Genomic DNA, 26,768 nt, shown 5'->3' with positions numbered 1-26,768 from the left:
ACCAAAAAAAAGTACTTCAATAAACTTGCATTTCTTGACAGGTTCTATGCATATTCCCATGGTTATCATACAATTTAGATGGCATTTCAAGTTAGAATTGACATAGAAATTGGAACAACACTCAATTGGAACTTCCAAGCTCACAGTTTGGAAATTAAACAAATAGCCTTTTTAGGTGCACACATAAAAATGTTCCTTTTCAAGTACTCATTTTTGCAAGAAAACTTCATAACAGACACCCAAAAGCTGAATTTTCATTCCATATTTTCTTTTGGCAAGCAGGAGTGGAGAGGTGTGGAACTATATTTGTGCATAGATTTTAATCCAGACTTTCCTGTAATTTCAAATTTTATTTTAAATGCCACATGACCATGTCACTTCCTAATGGGGAATATTTCTAGGAATTATTATAAATATTGGCTCAAAAATTTCTGGAGCCAGATAACATAGTCAGCTAATCACTTCTTGCATTTATCTCTGGTATAAGTTAGAGACCCAAATTTCATATTTATGTGGTCTGTTGAGGTCTTTATTATAACATCTTGCCTACTCTTCTGAGGTCTGAAGAGATGTGATAGGAAAATGCAAATTGTAAATCTCTATCCCATTATAATAAATGGTTTTGGGACCTGATATCCAGGTCACAGATACATGAGTCCCTAAACCAACCTTTAGGATATCCATTATGTTTCTAAGGAACTCTTGCTTTTTTTTCTTTTATTGGAATATAACAGTGTGAAAATTAGCAATATTATGTGCTCTCTGGACTTAGGTATGGGTACAAGACAGATTCATTAACAGACTCATTTGTTGTTAATTTGCTTGTGGCTAAAACTCAGATGTTGCTAACAATTTCTAACCCCTAGTCATGACCTCATTCTGCAGAGAGGTGTTGATTGATTTGGGCTGGCAGGAGGAAGGATACAGAGAATGGATACAGTTACTGAAGGAATTTTGTCTTTTCCTCAGGTAGCCTTCAAGGAATCCTAAATTTTCTTGGTTTTTTTCAGCGTGTACATGAGATTCCACACAAAAACATCTGCATAGAGATAAAAAGAGAAAATAAAAGGTGCCTAGGGCTCTGTACCTGTACATGAATACTATGTAGTGATTTTTCTCATTAAACTTACATTGAAAAGTTTTTCACACATTCCAAAACTTGTTCGTAGTATAATCCTGAGTAAAATGGACTAAAGTATGGCTAAATTACAGTAGGTGGTTCAGAAATGGGTCTCAACATCTCATAAATATCTCATTTTTCCAGATTACTTGATATTGATTTGAAATAAACTTTTCTTCTAAGATGTGATCATTTCACATAAGATTCTATTAAATAAATCTTTGTAAAATAGTGTAAGGATTTCTCAGCTCTTGAGGACTTCAGAATACACATTAGATAACAGGTGTGTTCTGAATATGAACCCTCAACAAAGATCAACTGTTCTCAGTGTGACAGCATATCCTACATGTCTCAGCTGCCCTTAGAGATCATGCCTTTTTCCAAATAAAGACTGGAGATTAACGATATTATTAATTTGGTCTATCAAGGTTAAACTTCCACTTTAAATTACAATTTTAGGAATTGTTATTGCCAAAAGAAAATAATGAAACACACCAATAATTTTTATCTAAATGCTGAATTCTATTCCTCTGTGTCAGTTTAAGATTTCTCTTGTGTCCTAAAATTGAAAGGATATTTTCCAAAGGATTTTTTCAGACCAAAAACAGAAAAAAAAAAAAATAATAAACCAACCCAAAGCCTTCAGATGAACCATTTCTATGATTGCCACTGCTTCCTAGAATTCTTTCCTTACACTGAATAAAAAGAGCATATCAGAAATAATTAAATAATTTTGGGTTTATATTTTAGTATATAAAATAGGATAGGAAAATAACTTTAAAATCGAGTTTCAGAAAACCTAATTTCCCTAGTATTTTAGGTGCCTATGTAGTGGCCTTGGCTTCAGCTGTTCTGTAAGTGTACATATGGAGTACTCCCATATTAATTTGAAAATAACTGCCTGACAGAAGATAGACCTTGCTTCACCTGTTTACTATAGCTAACTACTGTCTCTTGGGAAATTGCTTATACTAAGCAAGTTTTCTTCAGCAGCTCTTTCAGTTTTCTGTCTCACTGACAGGATGACCTATAATGTAGTTGCAAATTGCCATTTACAGGTGAGATCTAACAGTAACATAGATGACTAACTTGCCACAAGCACTTATTTTAGGTTTCCCCTTCTATCAGATGAGAATTTTTTCCTCCAATTTTGAACAAAGTTTTTTCTCTCTCTCTGTATGTATATATATATTTACTATATAACTTACCACTGTAATTTCTGTTGTTTGCCAAACATACCTTTATCTTCTGTCTCTGGTAAATTACCTGCAACCAAATTTTTTCAGTATGTCTTATGAGTATATACATTTAAACTATGCATGTGTTGAACTCCATATTTGAGTGCAGTGGTGACTGGGTAGCTCCATAGGGAAGACTTGTCAGACTTGCACCATTACTTGCAGAGAGTATAGTAAATTATTGTTAGAACTACTTTTGTTTTCAGAATCTGTAAATGCCATTATATTTAGACATAAAATTGGTCTAACTTTTACATTCATGTTAGCTTGAAAGAAAAGATATCAAGTGAATAATCATATTAAATATTCCTCAATACACTTATTTGAGAAAGTAGTAGTTCCATCAGAGGAAGCAGAGATCTGGAATTGTATTTATAGAGTTTCTTTATACTGGTAGACTTGTTCAGAAGATATGTGGAACCTACTATTTATTCTAGTAAGTTTCATTATTTATTAGGACTGTCATCATTTTACAGATGAGAACAGATTAATTTTTTTTCAACAATAAAAAATAAGTCAGTGTTTTTTTTCTAATCCCTTCTGAATATTTCAAGGATGTGTAGAGTTGAGTTTCCAAAATCTAATAACAAGGGGACTGCACACATTGCTGTTGCTTCAGAAGGTCTACTGCTATTTAGAGATAAATGGCAATCGTTTTTCTCCAACTTTCATTTTGACATTTTAAAAGATAAGATGCATTTCTCAGCTTATATCAACTCAGAGGTGTGTCTAAATATCCCTTTGGCATCTCTTTCTGAAATGTCAGGTTGCCAAGATGAACAGGAAGGTAAAACTTTTTACTGTTTCAGAGCACCAATTTATTTCCAAAGAAAGGAAGGTATTTCTACCAATCAATAAAAAATTCAGATGTGGAATCAAACAAATAATGGATTTTTCAGGCTGCTGCTAGTTTAGGATTGAGTATTCAGCATTCAGTTGCATTCTTATCTCATCTGCATACTGAGAAGCTAGAAATGAAACATTTGATTTTTTTAAAGAATCACATTTCTAAGACAATGTAAGAAAACATATCAAACTGAAGAGATACTTAAAAGAGAAAAATGTAAATTTCCAACTTTCAGATCATGAAAAGGTGAAATCTGGTACCTTTTTGAAAGGAAGCAGGTCAGTGTCCCTTTTCTACATCTTAGTATCCATTTTAAACTGCAGTAAATTACATTTCTCTTGTTATTATCAACTGCATATCCTCCAGTTTTGATTTTATAAAATAATTTATCCTATTTTTTATTATTATTCATTCCTGCTGTCTGCTAAGGTCTCAAGAAATTATTGCAAAAAGTGATATAGTTGTAATTAAAATATGTAAAGTTTCCCAATAAAACATCATCTTTTAAACCTGGTCCTCAGGTCTCCCCTTACTATTATTTCTAAAATAATTTCAGGTATGAATTATTGCAGATAGGTTCACAATACAATCGGTTATATAAGACTAACAGCTCAGAAGATCTTTTAATTACTGCTAATGCCTTCTTTGTCTGAGGTACTGGAATAATCAGAATGCTGTAAAAGCCTGCTGAAATGCATATGCACACAGGAAACAACCCCACAGAGCAGAAGGTTAAAGCTCATATCAGCCTAATGTTCTTTAGAAGCAATTTTGGAGTGAAAAAATTTTCACACTTCCTTGCTAAGTATGAGACAAGAATTCGTCTGTTTAATTTGAAGTGTCACCAATGCTCTACTAGAGTATGAAATTTAAACATGTAAGGAAAGATGAAAATTCAGCTCCAAATCTCTGAAGTTCAACTTTTAGTGTGATTTAGGGTTCATTTTGTATGAACTTTCAATGGGATGAGGACATCTAAATCCTTCAGCTATCTGCTGACCTAGCCAGGCTCTGAGAACATAGCTTAGAAGTACATCAGCTGAGAGGGAGTTACCTTATTTTACTGCTGATTGTATTTTAAAGCACAGTGTAATTTCGGTCTGGCTGAAACTGGTTTTCACTTCTCCTACTTGAAGTTCTCGGATTATTTCAAGACATCTGCACAAAAAAGTAGACCTTCACATGTAATTTATCTAATTCTACATTACCTACCTTGGCTCTATTCCAGAACAAGCAATAGCTAGTATTAATATTTCTTCTCAGGACCCAGTGATGCATTCCTGAAAAATCAAGTTTCATTCCTGCAGGAAAAATATGATTGGAGCAAAGAGACCTTTTTGCAGTTATGTATACTTTTACCTTTCAAAAATCTTCCCATTATCTTTTTTATCAGTTACACTGGTTGCTAGAACAAATTGATTTTTCCAGCTGTGCTTCCCAGAATTTCTTCCCTACTACCCCATTCTGTCCTCTCAGATTTTCTAGACAAACCATCCTCTATTGCTACTGCTTGAATTTCTCTCCTTGATCAGTAGGGAGGTGAAGTCCAGATTTCCTTCAGGGAATTCTGACTGCTTTTGTACAGCAAAAATCCAAATCTCTCATTTGAATATGCATGGCAAGGAGTTAACCACATGTCAACTTCTTACATGAGGTACAACCAATCTTTTATATACACATAAGTTTTTTTAAGGCAATCTTTGCAGCTTTCCTCAGTGAAAAAAAATACCAGATACAACCATTCAAATAATTTTAGTAGACAAAAAATGAAGGTTTGAAAGTATCTTATCTTTTTCAGCAACCACTGTTGAGGAAAATGTTTTGTTTTAAATGCTTAGACACTGCCCTGCCAATGTACTTGCTCAGCATTCAGGGAAATTAAATAAAGAAAATTCCTGAGTCAGAGATCATATCTTCTTATTCAAAAGTCCTTATTTCTTGCATGTAGCTGTCCAGCACTTCTGCAACCTGGTTGTACATCACTGGAAAATAATTTTCTGATTATACAGCTATGGAGGTTTTCTAGTTAGTATTAGTTATTTTCTACTGAGGTACTTTACTTTTTTCCACATAGCCCATGGTAGCATATTGAATCCATGCTGGGTTTTCATGGAAAGATTTTCGTAGTGGGGGAGGATACAGAGTTGATTCCTGGATGAAGTTGCCAGAAGCTTCCCCCATGTTTGATAGACCCAATATCTTGTGGCCCCAAGATGGACCCACCACTGGCAAAGACTGATTCCATCATGATGAGAGTGTCACCTCTGAGAGAAAAGACTTAGGAAGGGGAAAAATAAAAAAAAAAAACTTCAGCCAGAGAGAGGAGAGAAAACAAGTGAGAGGAACAGCTCTGCAGACTGCAAGGTCCATGACGGAGAAGGTGCCCCAGACACCTGCAGCCCAAGGTAAGGCAGGCTGGCTCCCTGCAGTCCTACAGGGGAGCAGATATTCACCTGCAGCCCCTGGAGGACTCCACAGCAGAGCAGGTGTGTGCCCACATGAGGCTGTGAGACCATGGGAAGCCCATGCTGGAGCAGCTCCTGGCAGGAATTCAACCATCTGGGCTATCAGGGTTGAAAAAGCCTTTTCCTGAAGGACTGCCCCCAGAGAAGGGACCCACCCTAGAGCAGTTTGTGAAGAACTACAGCACATGGGAAGGCCTCGAGTTGGAGAAGCTCCTTGAGGATTGTCTCCTATGGGAGAGATCCATGCTGGAGAAGGGGAAGAGGGTGAATCCTCCCCCTGAGAAAAAAAACTCAGCAGATACAGCATGTGATGAACCACAACCCCCATTCCCTCTCCCCCCACACCTCTGCAGGGAGGATGCAGAGAAATTCCAAAATGAAATTAAGAGAGTGTTTGAAAGATTTAGATTATACTTCTAATTACATATTGTGATTGATTCAACTAACTTCCCAAAGTCCAGTCTGTTTTTCCCATGGTAATAACTGGTGCCTGATTTTGTCCTGTTCCTATCTCAACCCATGAGTCTTTTCTCATATTTTCTATCCCCTGTCTAGGGAAGGAGAGGAGTATTAGGGCTTTAGGGAGTACCTGGCATCCGGCCAGGGTCAGCCTACCACAGTATCCTAAGCACCTGCAATTATTACAATCCCAAAATATAAGTCACATGTACTAACATGCATACAGCATTAAGAATTTCTAGTTTTCACCCCATAGTAGTGCTACTAGTATTATTTACTGATGCTATATGAACTACACAGTTTCTTTGGACTTGATAATGAAATGGCTTGAGAGAATACATCTTTTAAATGCTGCTTATTGAAATCGACGAAATGAAAAGATTGGTGTACATAATTTCTTGGACAATGAATAGAAAGATTAATACTATCTACTTCCTGAAATTATCAGATGTTCTGTGTTGATCAAAAATAAAACCAATACAGATATAATAACAGAAAAGGAAATTAAAAACGTACACAGACTAACCACCATAATAATTATAAGTGCCTTTTCTGAATCCAATCATTCAACTAATTTCCATACACCATCTTCTCCATATTCCATAACGTTTATTCTATTTCTTTTGTCATGTAGAATTGGTTGCTGCATAATCTCCAGCCCTGTTCTCCGCATTTCATAAAGATTATTACATTTCTATAACTATCAGTCACCAATAAATCTGCATATATTCTCTCATATACATTCCCAGGCACAGCTTTCTAAGCCTCTAGTCTGCAGCAGGACTACCTTAAAGTCTGAGAAGTTGTGAATAAAATAGGTGTTGAGAGGTTTTTTTCTCTTTGTACGTTAATTACACAAACAGTAGAGCAACAATTTGGTACACTGCATAATGAATTTAAAAGTTTGTAAATTCTTGTATCGGTTGTGAAACTCCATTAATTTATTTTTCCATTTAGGTATTCCAGTGGCCTTTGTTCATTCATATGTACAGAGATATAATTTCATATAAAAGAGAAGAAATTGCTGAACATCAGTAATTTCAAGAGATGATTTCTCTATCTCTAAATAAATTAGCTTTTCTTAAAATTTTCACATTTCTGCTCAAAAACTTGTAGAACCTTGTTCATGCTCAGAAAGCCTACACTAGTTACCCATCACCCATTTTTGGGCTGCACTGTGGATCCTTGTCCTACTCACAGTCTGTTACAGATAATCAGGAGAGTGCGGAGCTTTCAAAGATAAGTTCAATTTGCCTATTTAAGTTGTCTTTCCCTGTTTCTAGTTCCTTCTCTTGTTGTCATCTTATTGCAAAAGTTCCACACCTTCGTAGTGATTTCTCATGGGCATCTCTTCACAGCACTGACTCCAACTTCTTCTTCATAGCAGAGCCAACAAATGGCAGCTCTCTCTCTACCCAGCTACCCCACTCTTTGGTAGCACTCATCCTCATTGGACACAGCTGTTAAGGGCAGGCCTGTTCCTAATCTTTGGTGATTGGTACAGCTGCAACTCATCAGAGGTGAGATTACCTTCTGCACTGTCTTTATTTTCTTACGTTCTATCTCACCACATTCTCTGTGTTAGAAAAGGTCTTGTATCTATATTTCCATGTATGTCCAGTTGAAGTCATGGTCTGTGTTAGTGCATCTAGCTGAGTTTCTAACCTATTGAAGTTTTCCAGGGCTACAGATCTTCCACAGAAAATGGTTTTAAATCCACTTTAATTGCATCCTTTAGCAATATTTGTAGGAGATCAAAAGGTTTTGACCAGCTGCAGTGCTCTTGCTCTTTCTCCTCGGAAATATTCTGCACTCTGTTGGTTGTTGTCCAGCATCTGCATTTTTGTCCCCTGGCGCTAGTCAGATAAGATGACAGAGGCTCTCTGTTCAGTGCATACAATAGGTCTTGAATGTCTCTCTTCTCTTTGCTCAGCATTTTGTTTCCACAGAAATATATATACAAGACAAAAAGCATGAAAAAATTCATTAGGTTGCTTTAGGAAAAAAAATATTATTACTAATATTTTATTGTAAGGTACTAATTATGGGCCACAGAAATAATTCTGTCTTTTCCTTTATGTTTGTATAAGCCAAGGAAGGAGAAACCCTAGCAGAGATATTGAAGCAGGAGGATGTCACAGCCAGGCATAAGTATCCCCTGAACAACAGGTGCAGGTGTAATCCTTTCTTGTGGTAGAAATCATTTTCCTCATGTGGAGAAAGAGTGATTATTGTGATGCCTGCAGGTCTGTGGACTCACTAAGGGTGATGTGCTGAGCTTGAAAAAAATGCAGCAGATAATCTTATATCCATTGCCCACTCGTTCACTGAAGGGTTCTAATCCCTTGTCTTCTCCTCCCTGCTGTGCCCTACTTACTGTGGGCTGAGACTCCTGCCTGCCTGATCCCAGCAGTGCTGGGTTGATAAGGTCACCAGGTTAAAGCCCAAGGCCTGAGCTGGTGCTTAACATCCAGTGTCGATTTTTACAGACATTTTTTCTCTTCCTTGCTTCCTTAATTAGTATTTAAATATTCCAAATGAAGTGGAATAGGTCAAACAGAAGCCATTAATGACCTGAATCCAGAATACTCTGTAGCCTATTTACTGGAGTGCTCATCTGGGGACTACAACAGACATGTCAAAATCTACCAGCTCTCTCATTTAGAGCACACTGCACTGAGGTTTCTCACATCCCAATGCATTGCCCTAGCAACAATATTATTATTTAAAAGTGAGCAACCTCTTTGGTTTTTTTAGTATTGTAACTAGTCATCTGCTTTTAATATACTTAGCCTTAAAAAGGCATTGCACATTGAATGTTTTACTTTTTTTTTTTTCTTTTTGGAAGAATAAGATTGTTATACATAAAATAGTTATGAAGTGATAGAAATAGAGAAAATTACTCTTTTCACCTGAATGAGTCTGAGCAGAATCTGTTTAATTATTAATTTCGGATGTTTAGTTTTGTTTTGTTTCATTTTTCTACTAGTGTAGGAGAAGGTGTAGCTGTTGAACTCTAAAATCAAGTCCCCATCCTTAACCATGGACTCCTATGCTTACTAAGTTTTAAGGAGATAATGCCTTAAAAAAGAGTATTTTACCTAAGCTGCCAGGACTACCACCTCACTCTGGATTCTGAAAGTCACACGGTGTTCTCCTCAAAGTTGTCACCAATTGTCAAGGTTTATTTATACTTACGAGACCTTATGGGTCTTCAGATTGTATTCTAAGTGACAACTCTGAAACCAGAGGAATAGTAAGAATCTCAGAGTTTTAGCTGTTTGGAATTTAGCAAATCAATCTGTTGATGTAAAGGTGACATTTGCGACCTGATGGGGCAGTCCTGTGTGCATGAGAAATTGTGATGTGCAGTCAGAGGTATATATCCCTGGAGTAATCTTTTTATAGAAATATATATATATAACTTTTTTAAGTTCCCGTCCTCATTGAAAATCAATACCAATCACAACCCAAAGTGCCAAGAGGCTCTAGCAGACATGTGGTGGTGGATTAAAATTGGATGGCTGAAATTGTAGCAGCCTTCAGCTGCACCCTCCACTCCTGTGATGGATGTTTCTTCTCCCAGAGCAGGGACAACTGATCTGCTCATGAATCTCCTGATCCACTGCAGTGCTCATCAAAAGTAAACTGACTTGGATTCAGGCTGGCTGTAATATGGACACAGAAATTTGTCTTGAGAGAGAAAATGTTTATTATATGGACAGCAAGGATGCCTAGGAAATTTCAGCAACCTAATTTTAATCTGCTGCTGAATGACCTCTGCTAATTGTAAATGTAGAACTCAATAGGCTCAATCAGGTGATTTCAAAGCAACAAAAATGCCTATTTGGGTGCCTGTCCCCCACTGGGCACCCGAATCTCCACTGACCGCTTGGGCAGAAGTTCTGACTAACTTTGGTGCTTTTCTGAGAAAAAGGAGAGTCACTGCTGGCTGAACTGATGAAAACATTGTATATACATCCCCTTTTTCTCTGTTGTCTAGCTTCATAAATATTATCTCTGAAGGTTTGCAGAGAAAGTTAGAACTGGTGGAAGGTGGATAGAAATGAACAGAGCACCAAGACACCTGAAAGCGAGAAAGAACCAGAGAAAGGCACGCGGCAAACACATTGGGTACTACAATAATGGAATACTTGTGGAGAGAGGGAGATCATCTCGGTGTTACTGCCTCTTCATTTTGGAGTCATGAAATGGTGATGGTATCAATATACAACCCACCCTACATGAGATTATGTAGCAGCAAACAATGTCTTTGTGAAGAATCATCAGATAAAATCCTCCAGTCAATTTTGTTTATATAGGTATCTAGGGACATAAAAATCTAATCTCTATTTGCTTTAGGACATCCTGTCTAGTTTTTTTTCTTGGAGTGTTCCAAGAAAAAATTTTCCTTTAAATTTTGCCTGCCAGTCCTGTGAGGACATTTTTGATAATCTAAAGTGTTTAAAACAACACTGGAAATCTCTCTTAGGCCCCTGAATCACACTGCAAGCACCTGTATCAGGAATCTCCAGCAGTATAACAGTACTTTCCTAGCTTGACTTCCAGTCAAATTTGAATCAATAACTGTTCACTCACACTTTAATGAATGCAACGACAACGATTTTATTGTACAATATCCTGAGTTTTTAATGGCAAATCTGACTTGACTACATCAACAGGCCAAAAGCTTGTCATAGATAACCTTCTAGCATACTTGATCTCTGTCCCTGCAGCATTGCTCTGATTGATAAATCATCAGTTACTATTTTCTTCACCAAAGATGTGTAGTGGTCTGAGTTTGAAAAGTTAGGTACACTAAATAGTAAGGAACTATTTTCACATAACAACAAACCTAGAGGAATTATCCTTTGACTGGTAATTATAAGTCTATATCTGTATACGCACACAGAGTTTTAATTGTTTGTATTATAACTGCAAATATCTGCCACTAGGGTGTCCTTGAAGACATGCTGTGGTACTAATCAGATTTGTCAAGATGAGACAGTACCTTTCTATTCTCTCTTACACATCATAAACTCTGACTGATATCCCCAAGGGGAAAAAATGCATAATGTGTCATTTATGACCTGTTACATGCACAAATTACTTCCACTGTGTATGCAGTAAGATGATAAAATGCTATTGATTTTGAATTTGGCTTAGGAAGCTGATTTTTATTCTTAGTTGTCACTTGGCAGATTTTTCCTCCTGCTCTGAATTGTTTGATCTAAAATTTTTGTTTGGAGAAATGGATGCAGTGATGGTTTTATAATATTGTTTTAATTGTATACATTCTATCCTAGGGGATAGATATTATTTATGAGTGGAATAAATATTCTATAAATAAGAACAAATTTCAAATAAGTAATACAAAACATGTAATATGGCAATTTTGATTTTACAGCTCTGCAGTGTAGCAGAGCAGTTTTTCAGGGCTTGAGGCAAGGCACCAAGATGCTTGTGCAGAAGCAAAATTAAAAGGCAGAGCTAAGGCAACTACTCATTAATACAATGCACTGCATAATAAATTTTTTAAAGGAATTCTAGAACAGATTAAGACATGAATTTGAAAACTCAACAGGTATGACAGATTAAGAATTAGGGAATCTCTTCCAACAATATTATCCTTCCCAATTTTATGTTTTTGTCAGATGCATAAAGGGGCATTTCAGTATCACATTAGGATATTGTTTTAACATTCTACAGGAAAGGAACAATTATTCATTAGCATAAAGATCAGCAGAATTGTTTGGGCAAAATAGGAAGGGAAAAATGTATGTATATATGGTAGTATTAATGATTTTATCCTTTCTTCATTCATTTATTTCTTTAAGAATATAAATGTTGTGATTCTCAAAGAGAGTCTAAATAGAGATTTGATGGTAAATATTGGAAAGTCTTCAACAGCCTGTACCTTAGCTCCAGCAAAATTTTCTCAGTGCCTATTTGTCATTTTCTATGTCAAAAGTGAATCTGCTTACCTTCATGCAGAGCAACTCTGACACACAGAAAATATCATTTTTATAGATTGCATCAACTGTGACAGAAGACAAACAAAAAGCAAAGATCTGCACAAACCAGGTGCTACCTGATTCCTTGAAAGTTTGGATGTCTGTATGGACAAGGGTCTCATAAATAATTGAAATTAATTTATGCAAGTTGATGTGGGACCAAGAACACATGTAATATATCTTTGAAGATTTTAACTCTAACATACAAGATATGACAAACTAAGTGGAGACACTGTGGTCTTCTACTAGTTTGAACTGTGGTATTCAGAATACTTATAATATTGTCATTGTATATAATGGAAAAAAATGTACCTCCCTAGATTGTTTCGTTTATCAAAATGTATTTTATGAAGATTAAGTTGAGAACTTTCAAATACAGTTAGTTTTCTGTTACCATAGTTTTGGTTTGTGTGAAGAATTAACGTTTATGTCCAGAATTAACATTTTTAGTACCTCAGGAAGAAGGTTAAGTCACTGCTGTTACTGTCCATTACATAGTTAATGTGTGTCAGTTGGTCACTTAGCTAAGGAACATTCAACTTCCTACCAGCTTTTTACTACCAAACCTATGCTTTCTGCAACCAAGTTTGCTTTGCCGTTGTAATTTAGGAGATTATTTCATTAAGTGAAAAATTCCACAAAGGTATTTAAAAATCAGCTACAATCTTGTTCATGACTTTTAAGGATCCTGGACATGGAAATCATTTGTTTTTCTGTTAGATGAAATTAAATATATGTATTTCTATTTCTACTGATACATGTCCTTCACAGCAGAATTCCAGCCAAACCTCAAGTGGCATAGATGCATTAGCTCCATTAAAGTCAATGGAAGTTCACTTAATCACATCACCTGAGAATCTGGCCTACAGCCCGTAACAAGATAATCCTTTGGAGGGTAATAATATTTTATGCTTTCATCAATCACTCTCCTAGGCCTGTAGCTATTTGTGGCAGACTCAAAAATGTCATATAATAAAAAAGGCTGGTTGTGACTATTAATCCAGAAAGTCCAAGAACATTTTTTCAGTGATAAAATATTTATATTTATTTTAAACATTCTGATGACAAAACAATTTCAAAAGAGCATTCATATTCTTGGCTTTGAGACTCCAAGCTGTTACACTCTTTTCTTCTGTTTTGTCTGTCTGTACAGGACACATGTCAACAACCACGACGATAATAGATGGTAAGAACGGCTCCGTTCCCTCGTCATCCATGAGAGTGGGCAAGAAGTCAGTGACAGAAGACTTTGTGAACACCTTCAGCTCTCCAGCAGCATGGCTTCTTGTTGTTGCTCTGATTGTAACCTGGTCAGCAGTGGCTATTGTAATGTTTGACTTGGTGGATTACAAAGACTTAGCAGGTAAAACTTAGCATATTCTGTTTCATACCTTGTATATTCAAATTTAAAAATTTATTAAGCAGCATCTATTACACAAATATGCCAGTGTCTCACCTCCTTGGGGACAGCACAGTGTCTCTGCTGACTTTACAAAGAGAGAAGATATTGTGAGAAATGTCAGAACATATTAATTTATACCACATGTACCTTTATAATTTAAGTGTCTCCATTTTGCAGCCCATCCTTATCCTGGAAAATGAATATATTGACAGTAACATAAAATATATATGAGCATGTAAGGTCAGATTCCTGTTTTCCAATTTCTATTTAATTTTTTTTCTAGAAAAATGAAATTAGTAATTATTAATTCTTTCAAAAATATAGTCTAATAGTTGACTTGAGTATTCTGATATTTGCTTACACGGTTCAATGATCAGAAAAATGTAGAAGAATGTGCTAACCCTAAAACTGATCTTCAAAAACTGTAAGTACAGAGGACCAGATTCTTAATATTAGCTAAAACACACCCTTGTCTTCGATAATCTAGCCTAGTTTTAAGACTTGGACAAATGAACAAGATCAAGCTTTAGGATAAACATAAATATGATTGATGACATATATTGATTACAGGGGACAAAGATGACAATGAAGTGGGTGGTACAAGGACTGTGATTCTAATTGAGGAGCAGAAAAAAAGAGGGGCAAATAAAAAAAATAGAATATTTAGGCCTTTTATCTGGACATTATATGAAATGGAAATAAACTAACTACCTATGTTTGAAAAGGGTATGTAGACTTCAGCAAGTCTTCAGTAGTAAAACCTTTGTGAAGCTAACAGCTGTTAACACTTGGGAAACATGTATGTGAACCAGAAAACATATTATTAGGGTCCTTGTCTTCCTTAAATGAGAATTCCAGCTCTAAAGTGATCGCATCTGTCACAATAATTAACTAGGAACTGAAATTCAGACTTCAGACTTTTAATTCAAAAGAAATTGAGTTGATGTTTTGGAGTAAATTTCCTGGACTTTATTAGTTTATTGATAAATTCATAGATTTTTTTTGTCCTGCTATATATCAATATCGACTTCAGGATTTACTTAGAAAGCTTTTGAAACAAATATAGATCTTGAAAGACACCAACAAATCCTGGATCAATAGACGTCACAGAGCTTCAAATGTGGAGAAAATGTACCACAAAACTTTCTTAAAATTTCTTTTCATGTCTTTGTTTTCAGAAGGACATCTCTGGAGTACCAGGAAAATATAAAGTTATTTTTGAGACCTCCTTCCAAAATAAGCATCAGATTTTAGTTTGGACACCAAACAGTTGATACTACAACAGAGAGACAAGCCAAGAAAGAAACTCTCATATTCAACTTTAGTTTTCCATATTCAATAATAATCAGCCAATCAATCAGTCAAGCAGTTAATCAAGTTCTTAATATGTTTTCAATGAACAGTCAAGAACCAGGGCATAGCTCAGACTAAACTCTAACACACAGAAATTTCTGAACTTGCTATCAGGTCACACTTGCTCAATTAACAAGGGCAATGCTAAGCTATAAGAATTTGTATCTGTACCAGAGTCTGAAGGAAATTTCTGAAGTAGATGGAATTCTGCTTACATTCTACTGGTTAAATGAACTTAAATCTCAGAAGTGTTGATGGAAAATGCCATTTTCAGAGCAGGATGTAGAAATAAAGCAATGTTAAATTTAATCTACAGGGTGAGTTTTTATTTTGTGAAGATCTCTGAGAGATACTTCAGTATTTAGAGTTCATGAGTTTGTTTCTTTTCCTTCCCAGCAATATTTCTGTTCCTAAGTGATTAATTAAGCCAGCATTCAAATCAGGTCTTGATGGTCAAACATTAAGAGACAGAACTGCTGTGCATCTTTCGGCAAGGATTTTTAAAACTATTTTATGTATTTATATACATATAAGAATAGTTTCATAGCTGTTATTATAACCCTTAAGTTTCCACTCCTGATTTCTTACAGTTTTTTTTTAGTTAAATCCAGTGATTTGTGAAAAAACCATGGAAATAGGTGAAGATTGTACATATCACATAGCTGGCATTATTGATGCAAGAATTGATTTCATTTTTAGACAGTTTGCCTACAATGGAAATAATGCCTCGTTTTCATATAGAAAGTAGAATTTGGAGCACATTTCTAAGTGGCTCCTTAAATTTAAAACCCAGTAATTTTTTTTGTCTTAGGTTTGATATTGCTCTTTGAAAAAGCAGACCTACATAAAAAGAGTAAATAGTTATATTTGGGGCTGTGAATTTAGTTTTGCAAGCAAGATTTAAATTAATTTCCTAGTTTTCAAATGCAAATGAAAGATGCCGAAAAAATTATATTCAGCTGTGGACTTTTTAAATCCATAAACCACAGAAAAAACCAGTGTATTTCTCCTCAAAGAACACTTGCCTTTCATAAGGCAGTGCTTTCAATCTCTTTCCTGTTTCTCTACCTGAAGTTCCATGAAGTTCATGCTCAGAAATGATGCATGGCATATGAATGAGGCAGGCTGGGGAGCTGAACTCAGCCTAGAGGAGACAGGAGGGTGACCGAGGAGCAGGCTGCACATTTTGAAGGGCAGTTAAAGAGCTGCCAGAGGATTCTGGTCTGGGGGCTCCCTACACAGGGACTTCCACTATGTTTCTGCGCCAGAAATGACCATCTCCACGGCAGAGCTGTAGCAGTGGCTGTGCCACGCAGGAGTGAGCGCAGCACAAAGCAGGAGCAGGCTGACCTGGTAAACCAGTCAGGGAACTGTGTGGCTGAGGAATAGACACGGATTTTTTTCCCCCTGATTGCACTACAGAGCTGCTAAGCTCTGGAAAATACAGGAAGTGCAATGTCCTGGATTATGAGTTGCCTAGAATACACAGAGATTCACGGAGCTCAGTAAAAACATTACACATGCGCTGAGAAAGAAGTACTTTAAACTTGAACCTGGGTTTTCTTTTCCTTCAATAATTAACAATTTTACTCTCATTACCTGAAAGGCAAATAATTCCAAAAATACATAAATTATCAGTATACGTATTTTAGCTCTTATATATTCTTTTAATTTATCAGTTTGAACTTCACACTAGCCTCTGTGATTAGAGTGCCAACCCTTATGTTTTGCTTCTTGATTGCTATGGTTTCACATCCTTTTAACAGTCAACTATCAAGTTTCTGAAATTTTGACAATTTATATAAGATGACATTTGTCCTGGAATGATATGAAAAAGAAATGTTTAGTTTCATCCTAAAGTAGATGTGGTAAATTGCTTTTTGCTGGCCCTCTTTATTCAGCATCTGTAAAGTAGTTTTTGGAACTGAGGGAGGCTGAGGAAGGTTAAAACTTAGGGTTTCTGTAAGTGAAGTTAGATAACATGATCTGCTCACAGCAAGATTTAATATACAGTTTTGTGTAATTTTACACATCCAGTACATGATGGCTGTAAATTCTATAGCACTCTGTATTATAGAGGAGGTGCTGGTTGTGACATAAATTATGGCAGGGTGGTCCTGTGTCACAGTTTGCATGTGCTTTGCTTCCTGGGTGATTATGTGTCAGTTTGTTCAGAAGTTAGGACAGGATAGAATCTACAAATCAGATTTAGCTTTAGCAGTGGATTTCAAGGAAGGTACGAGACAAGAATTAGATCTGTACTGAAAGTTTCACCCCTGTTCTATCTACCCAGAAGAAGGAAATTAAATTTTGCAGTGTTGTGCTTTAGTGCATTATGCTCATTCCTTTGAGGAATCAAATGAAAGCTTGCATTCCTATCATGCTGTATTGTACAACTGTGAACATGACTGAAATATTTCAAAGGTGGTATGAAGGTGACATGCATTACAAAAGCTTGAGAGAAGAAACAACAAATCTCCTGCAGTACACAGTGTATACAAATAAGGAATAAGTAGTATACCACATTGAAGAAACTCATTTATTTTCAATATTTGCAGAAATGAAGAAAAAAATTAATTTTGGCTCTATGTATGCTTTGCAACAGTTCATTACTTCCATCCTTTGTGTTAGAAAACACACCTTTTTAACAGGCTTCATAATTCATGAATGTATTTCATGCATTTCTTGTACACATAACTGGATTATACATTTTAATTGGTAAATGCAACTCAATAATTTAAGATTATTTTAGTCCTTAAGACTGATTGCCCAGGAATCTATATTTGCTAATGGGCTAATAGAGCATTCAGAATTCCCTGCCATCTCTGTGACCAATTACAGCTAATTAACATCCCCCTAATTTGAGATCCAGAGTGTTCAATATTAGGAGTAAATTGACAGTGATTTAGCCAGTCACCTAAAGGCCAGATTAAATCAAACCTAATGAAGCCTCACCAAATCTATGAAACCCAAAATTACCTACAGAATAATATAGGTGAAAACATAGAAAACACACACAGACACACTTGGCAGAATGAGCTTGCTAAGTTGTTTTGATAAGTAAAAAAACAAAAACATGGCTACACTCTTTGTTGGGGCTAATTTGTTTTGCTCAAATAAAGAGGCTTTTTAGAGACCTGTAGCAAAGGCAGACCTTTGTGGAGGTAATTCCTTTAGGAATTCGGAGTTAACAGTACATGGAACTCCCATCCAGGCAGATGATTTCTTTCATTATATATCTCTAATCTTTTTAAGTTAATGCAAAACATCTGGCCAAATGTTGTGGGGCTTCCCATAGCAGCTTCTGAATAGCACAGTCTGAAGTCACCATTTCCTTGCCTGAACCTGTGGTCATTTTTATTACTGCCTTGCAATCACAGATGGATTTTGTCTGGCCTTGGGGAGTATATAATCATTATCAGGAATATACACATACATTTTTTCTCTGCAATATCATCTCACTTTAGTCACCCTGTTGGGCTAATGTTTACTTGAAATTTTTAAGAACTGCAAAAAGAAGAGTGTAGCTGTTTTTGCTCCTGTGTTTTATGATTTTATATACACCAGTTTTTAAACTGAAAATATACTTGCATTTAGTCAGGAAAAAGAATGAATTTCTGGATTGGTTTAAACCACCAGCAAACTTAATGGAACATAATTTTTTCTCTTTTTCAAACATGCAAAGTCTTTAACAAACCTCCTACTCTGAAATGTATCAAAACAGTGCTATAGTCTTCTGAAATACATTTTATACTGTACTTATAAATGTAAATTCAAAGCATGATTGAACAGCTTATCTGTTTCAAAGTTCTTAATGAAGTTCTTAATTGAATTATATTACTTCAATTAATGTACCTAAAACCTACGAAACATTTTTTCTCTCTTCCATGAAAAAATCCTTTCAAGGGATTTAAGCCCAATTCTAGTTTATAGAAGGGCTGCTCAGATGACATCTGGTTTCTCATGTTTCAGTCTGCAGCAGATTTCATAGCTGAGTTATAAACCCCTAGAAAATGAGTTTATACTGAAAAGAGTGACAATCTATGAACTATTGCAGTATTGCAAGAGCTGCTTTCATCCCAAAAGGTCCAGTGTATAAAAGGTGATAAATTTTGATAGATTAAACTTTGTGACATTATGCAGTTGAAAATATGAAATTCCAGAGACTGCCTCAATGTATAGGGACGGATCTAAGAGGAGAATTCATGGTTAAATATGCTTCATGGGACACAAAACACAAAGCAAATTTCCAGTGTATAATGGTATCTGTGAAATTTCTAATTTTAAACAAACAAATCAAACGAGTAATTCATTCTGGTAACAATTGCAGTGAGGCGATTCTTTGGTTATTTGCTGTTGAAGAAATTGAAGTAACTCAAATACAATCACCTACATGTAATATATTATTTTCAGCAATAGAATTTGTTTGTGATTTGTTAAAATACTGTGCTTTGTTTGACCATGTTTTTACCTTGCTATGATTCACACTGTATTATCTCACACCTACAGCATATTGTTTCTCCATTTAATGAACTCAAATATATGCCGCATAACAGCAGCCCCACAGAGATTAAACTTCACTCCTTAAGTGCTTCCTTTAACTAGAGACAGCTGAGAACATTTGTTATTGCTAATGGTGTTTCTTCATTTTTTTTTTGTTGACCTTTCTGGGGTTCATGCTGTTGCCACCAGGTTTAGCACAACATTGCGATGATCCCTGTTTCCCACCTGGTAAAGACCTTCTGCCTGCAGTGTTCTGAAGATGTGTGTGGCTGATAACAAAGCATGGGCACGAGCAGAGGCCAGCACAGGGCAGCACTGCTTCTCAGCTAACCCCAACTCTGCCGGGCTGGGGCTTGCAGCAGCCTGTGCCTCATTTTCTTGTCATGCTTGAAGTAGATCTGACAGATCTAAGAGATGCCCCCAGCCAGGAGAGTCCCAGGAAATGGTGTCAAGCTGAGGTACTAATTTTACACTTTTAATGCCCTTTAAAGGGCATTAGAGATGCCCTGACAGACCTGAAGGTCTGTGCTCTTATTCAGAGAACTGAACCCTTAGAATGAGAAAAAAATAAAGCTTCAAATTATTTTAGATGTGTTTCAGAAAACACCACCTAATGAAGATCTGAACTATCAAATCAAAACCTTTCAGCTGATATCAAATTATGTCACATAAACTACACTTAAAACCCATGCTAAACATGCACTCCTATCCACATGTAGGGCTATATCAAATGGACCTGAAATTACTCAATTACTTTGTGAGAGTTTGTGGATTTCTTTCTAAATTTCGGCAAGTAAATTCTAGTTATAACTGCTTTTTTGTTCACTTTCAAGTGAGGTTTCCCCTATGAACTTGACCTCAATATTATTATCTAAGGTTGATATTAGAAAGAGACAGCTACAGGCTATAGTCTTAATATTTACAATATATGTACTTATTACATGGAAATTACTGAGAAAGCTGACTCTGCACTTTTGGACAGTTTTTATATCTAATATAATTAAAAATTTAGTTAGTATTTTTATACTAATAATTCAGTGGTACCAACCAAAGTTTTACCTGTTTATGGCTTAGAGCTATAAGCTTGACAAAACTGTTAGTCCATGAAAGAGAAACATAAGACCTAAGGACAGTTATGCTGATAAAGTGGGACATTACTAATAGGAGACTATGTGTATATTGACTCCAGTATCTTAGATGCTACTTTTCAAAAGATCACAGAATAGAAAGAAAGAAAGTTAAAAATATATAAACTTTTAAATTAAAACGTAGGTCTCTATATATAATAGAAAATTTTACTAAGAATAGAATATGTTTTATTGCCAAAAGCTAGTGTTAGGCTTCTGTATTTCATCAAATACAACAGAAATTCTCTGTCTTCATCAGCTGTACCTTGTCAGTGTCAATGGAGCACTTTATATCTCATAGATCAATCTTTGCACCAGATAATTGCCATCATTTGTAACTTAATTGCATTCAATTCACCTGAGTCAAAATATGTAATTGATGAAAATCCAACAATTATTAACTAATTTGCTGTGATTCATTTAAAATAAAAAAAGGCCACCTTAGCACAAGTTGAACTCTGAGTATACATTTAACCATTTGACAGGCAAAACAGATTGATAGGAAACTACATTTCTGGCAGTTACTAAGACTCAACTAATGACTGAAGTGGTTTGCACAGATAATCAATTAGTCACTTTTTGTTGTGCACTTCACAGGAATAAATGACACAGACTATTAAACATAACCAAATTTGCTTGAGAGGCTACAGTAAATCATACCATCTGATTACTCAATTCTTGTATCCAAACATCACTTTTAAAGTACTCACTATCAGCCCTGATTTAAAAGAAAAGGGGTTTTCTGTTCAAAAAAGACTTTGTAGCTTTATGAAAATTTCCTTCTGTCTTGTCAATGCCAATTGTAGGACTTGAGAACTTTGTCAGTGTTTAGCATGGAAAACCCAAATAATCTTCCAGACATCTGCAATAGCTAACAAACATTTTCCAATCAAATTCAATTGAGTTGTCCTAGGATAAGATTTCTTTGAAAGGTAGTACGCAAATTCCTTCTATTTGATTGGAATTCTTCCTCTGTCAGCTTTAACTCTTCCAAATTTCATCATTTTCCAGAAAGGTTCTGGAATTCTGATGTTTCCTCTGATAACAAAACAACAGAACTGTTACTATGCTCACAGCAGTGAACATGTCAGCACAAGAAAGAGGAATTTTTATTAATCTGAAAAACATCTCTCATACTGTAGCAAGTAATAAAATACTTTGACAAACAAAACATTCTAGCAATGCATTTTTGTGGAATCAGTGCTGTTCTGGAATGTAAGTAATTTATCAAGGGGAATAGTTGTATAATCCTGGCATTAATTATGAATGTAAAGTTACAAATCTAAGTGCTTAGCCAAAGTGTGCCATAACAAGAAGGATTTAAATGTGAAACAACATCACTAGCAGGATCCATGTCCCATATCTCAGTAATAGGAAAATAAGGTGACACGTCCATCCTAATTTTTCAGGCTTCCTTTCTAGTCAATGGAAAGGAATGGGTATCTTTGGAAATTGATTCATGTAACCCTAAGACAGATTTCAGAGGAAAGAGAGACACTTGCCTTCTGAATGTTGCAATATGTCTTTCTGCACTGGCTTTTGAGGGAGTTTAGGAACACCAGGGATTAAGTATCCTTTCAGGTATATTTCCCTAAATAGGATAATCTGAATTTGAACTGTGATTTAAGGTAATTATGTAGTGCCAACTAAATTCTTCAATATTAATTGTATATTTCTGAGCTTTAACTCCTCATTAACCATTTACTTTGTTTCCCCTCCTTCAGCAGGCATTTATAAATTGTTTACTATTTTATCTAAGACTTAAAAGTTGTCTCAACCTCTATTTAAAAGTTAAACAAAAGTTTAAACTTCACAAGTCTATATCTATCTGACAAATATTCTGAGAAATAACCTCTACAATTGAAATGCAAAATCCTGCCCCCTCTACTTTCAGAGCAATGGATTTTATGTGATATATAATGTTTCAATTACAGTTTAAATCAATTATATTAATCTAAAATAGTATTAGCTATAGCTATAGATTAGTTACAAATTCTATATTACACATCATATGTTAGAAAAATAAATACATTGTGAGTTACTTTTAAAATAATTAGTCTCCTAAGAAATGAGAATTTGGATGGAAGACTGCTAATCCAGTCAAATGTGTTGACTACAAGATGATTGCAAAAAATCTCATCACGTTTTCAATTGCTGGACATCTCTAAATTTAAAAATGTGAAGCTCAAACTTTGTTATGAAAATCTGCATTCTTTCAGCTTCACTCTTGAAGTAAGAGTATGCAAATCTTCTGGAAATTATTATCTTTCTTTGCATGCGTGTGAGGTAAATTGAATCTTTCTCTGTACTTGTTAACACCAGAATTGTTTAATTTCCTTTGTATTTCATTCTGCTAGGGACCTTGTAGCACCTGGTATTGTCAAAATTGTTGGGAGAACTAAAACCATGGATTTAATCAGTCTTAATTTTCACTTCAGCATTACTTGGTGTGGTGTTCTTAAGAATTCTAGAACACATCATTATTATTAGCACTACTCTTAAAAATGTTGGAAATAAAATTTAAACAGAAGATCAGTGCACAAAGACATAATTTTCCAGGTTCATGCCACTTGCATCAGACCATAAGTGAGCTCACAGTATCTGTTTAATACAAAATTTCATTTTGCAAATACCAATAAAACGTCCTCTACATAGCTAAAAACTGATTTTTCAAAACTTTCTATGTTAAACAGGATTTGCAACTTGGACCTGTTAGCACAGGCATGACTGGACACACAATTTTGCCTCTAGACACTTATAATTTCTAATCCCTTTTCATAGTGTGGTATGAAGATGTTATGAATTAAAGACCAGGATATGATGTTGAAGACTGATTCATCAGCAAAGATGGCTTGCCTTGGGGTGGTTGGAATAATTTCCTCTGCTCTTGATCTTGCACTTCTCTGAGCATTTCCCTTGCCTGCCCAGGGGGGACAGCTCTGCTACCTGTGAAGCAGAAGCAGTTTTTGAGCTGCTAGTTGATAGACCAGTTAATTAAAATAAATTGATACCAATTCTTGTTTAGTTTATAGCTGTAGTCCTTGCAGCTGTAAAAACCTGTGGCTGTAAAAGTAACTGAGCCCTCCCTAAGACACCAGTGGGTAAAAGGAGAGTGGATAGCCACACTGAAAATAAAGGCAGCTGTCCAAAGTTAAACCATCCCTGCTTGTGAATCAAAATCTTGATTATGCTAAGGCACCTCTGGCCATGTCCATTCTACTAGTCCACTTTGACTCCTTAGCACCTCTAGATTAGAGTAAAGTGTAACTGGCATCAGGGGTCAGGTCATAAATTTACGTTTTAAGAGTAAAGTATATACAGTGTATATATATAAAGTATATAATACCTAAGTATAGGTATTCTTTTTCCTGGTTAACGCTTGAGAAGACAATTTCTGGCAAATCACTTGAAAAAATTAAATTTCAGTGTCTCAGTGCATGAAGACAATGCAAATAAGTGTCATGCTAAACAAAGTAAATATTTGCTGGTTTACTACTCAATCTTTTGGAATAAAATAGTATGCACGATAGTGCACTAAATTAATTTCTTTATAACTCTGTCATTGCATCATGTCATACCTTTAATTTATTTGATGTGTCTGATTGTTCAGCAGCACATACCTATATAATACTCACAAATACCTATATAATATTCACAAAATATTAACTATAATATTTCTTTGGTCTGCATCATCAACAAGCAGATGCAAACCAATAGAAGTCAGCCTGGTCTCTTGTGTTTCACAATAATTAATTAGAAATACAATGAACATGAATAGTGATGCATTTATATTTCAAATAAAGCTACATCTAAGTTTTGTTACAGCACTTTAAGAAAATAATTTTTCCTACTGCTGTCACTTAAAAAGTTCCTCTAAGCCTGCACCTTGCATGATTTTTAGCCTTCAAGTCCATGTGAGACTGCTTCTCATTTTGGCTTGTGAGTCAGAACACTGCAATCAGAAGTAGTTCTAAATAGACTTGTCTTTAGCTTTCTACCAAAATCTTCATCTACAGAAAGACAAGAGATGTGTGTTTCCCACCTTGATAATGTTAAATTCAGGGTACATATCTCTATGAAAACTCCTGTGAGCAAGACTAGGCCAAAAGCTCAAATCACATTTGAAGTCTACCTTCAGTAGTCTATATTTGTGGAAAAGCTTTGCACAGACCAGGAAATTACTCAGTCTGCAGTTTCAAGTACAGCCAGCAGTAACATAGACTGAATGAGGGTTTTCCCTCTTCCTAAGCAATGCTTGGTACAAAGTTCAAGAAAATAGAAAATTGCTGCACAGAATGGTCCGAATTCTGTCAGAGATGGGGAAGTCCCTCTGAAGTAGTGTGTCAGGTATGGAGAAATCTGGTGAAATCCCAATTGGAAAAGCCTTTAAGGGAGTACTAGTATCAGCCACTTATGGCTGCACTGCCTGGGTGTGGATACAGTGGGGAGCAGAAGTCTCACTTCCACCAGAGGTTCCAGGAAGGTTTCCTTGTTTCCTAATTTGTTTGCCTTCAGGGGCACTAAGAACAGAACAAGTTAGGTATGCACTCATGCACAAGTGTACGTGAAAGAAAAGTTGTGAGAGAAGAACCAGAATCACAGGAGTATGAGTTTGAAAGCAGCGGTCTCTGTGCCACAATTTGCATCCCTGTTTATTATTGTCTGAGAGCAGGTTAATTTTGGCCTGAGTATGCACAGCTTTCTTCTTCCCCTCCTGTATGTTTGAATTTCTTCAGCCTGGACTTGTGTGAAGGAAGGAGCTCAGTGGGGAGATATAACATAATTGGGGCTGAATCCTAGGTGGGCATTAAGAGGCGGGGGATCTGAGATTAAAAACTGGGCTAAAATGAAGCAATTATCTAAAATGAAGAATGTTAGAATGAAATCCATACTTATATTTTGCCCAGCCAAGCCCCAGAAGGAGAGCCAGAACTTGGAGTACAACATCAAACCAAATTGTACATTGGATCCTTAATCACTCTGTGAACAACAAGTGCAATAAGATACAGTTTATACCAGCCTTCCACAGGAAGGAGAGCTGTCCTCAAATGCTTGAATAATAAAAATTAACATTCACAATCCTTGTTTCTGCTGAAAGAGGTAGTATAATAAGTCCTGTATAAAATGAAGATGAACTTTTACTACTGAAGGAGTTGTTTGGTTTGGGTTCTTTTTTCAAATCGCTTTTGTTTTAAACTCTGCACTCAGGAAGATCTGTTCACAAGCTCAGCACAGAACCACTGAGAATCATTCATGAGACACTGGAAGAGTCTTCTGATTGGATTTATGGCTTTTTTTCTTTACTGTCTGACATCGTATGGAGTGATGATGATGACAGTGATGAAGGTATTTGTAATGTAAAGACTTCTGTAACTGCTCTGCTTTTTTACACGCATTAAAACGGCTTACTCAGCTTTTAACATCATAGACAAGAAGGTCAAACAAAAGGGAAAAGTGAACATTACTGCTAATAAAGCATCCACTGGCTATTCTAATCAGTAAATTGGTCTCTTTGCTAGCTTTCATCTCATGTTTAATGTACTATTACAGAAAAGCTGTCAGAATTAAATATTACCATTAGTACATCTTGAAGAAAAGAATACTAATTTATATACGACTTCAAAGCCACAACCAAAATATGCATCAGGATATTGCTTCGGAGAATGAAAATGACTATTTTCTTTTAATCAGCAAGAATCTAAACAACCCTGGAAAATATTCAAGATACACCAAGAAATTTAGAACTTTTTTCAATCTGACATATTGATAATGGAGGAATATATTGAAAGGAAAAAAGAATATAACATTTCAACTGAACTTACGGGATTTTGGATGGCATATTGCAAATAATTCAGTTTACTAGAAATTATTTTGCCATTATGGTACCATTCTTCATGACATAATCAGATAAAAGAAAGTGAATTACTAATATTTTGATTTTGGAAGTAACTCTCTTTCTGTTAATAAAAAACAAAAACTAAACCAAAACAAAAAAATAAAACCAAGTTCCCTGGTATGAGCAGAGACTGCTCACAGTCAGTAGTGGATCATCATGTCACATCACATTGGTCATTCTGACAAGCGATAAGTGAAGGAGTGACATCTTCATTTCACGGTAGTCTATTTTACATTCCATTTGGCTACACCAGAATATAATTAAAAAGTGACATGTACTGAAACTGACTTGTACCCATTTGTTCAGAAATCTGAGATATTACCAAGTGTTTACTTTTTAAATGT

At 35.6% G+C, this 26,768-nt stretch overlaps 1 protein-coding gene across 1 annotated transcript in view; it reads left to right on the top strand.

Annotated features, from left to right (window-relative positions):
* Window positions 1–26,768, top strand: part of TRDN (triadin) — a 223,354-nt gene that overhangs the window by 25,582 nt on the left and 171,004 nt on the right. The window contains 4 exon segments of the mRNA XM_064707176.1: window positions 13,297–13,506; window positions 14,287–14,289; window positions 19,591–19,629; window positions 25,737–25,874. Coding sequence (XP_064563246.1) covers window positions 13,297–13,506; window positions 14,287–14,289; window positions 19,591–19,629; window positions 25,737–25,874 — 390 coding nt within the window.

Source organism: Zonotrichia leucophrys, chromosome 3 (genome assembly GCF_028769735.1).
Source record: "Zonotrichia leucophrys gambelii isolate GWCS_2022_RI chromosome 3, RI_Zleu_2.0, whole genome shotgun sequence".
Taxonomy (NCBI): Eukaryota; Metazoa; Chordata; class Aves; order Passeriformes; family Passerellidae; genus Zonotrichia; species Zonotrichia leucophrys.
Note: the sequence above shows the minus strand (reverse complement) of the source record. Positions and strands in the feature narration are given on the sequence as shown.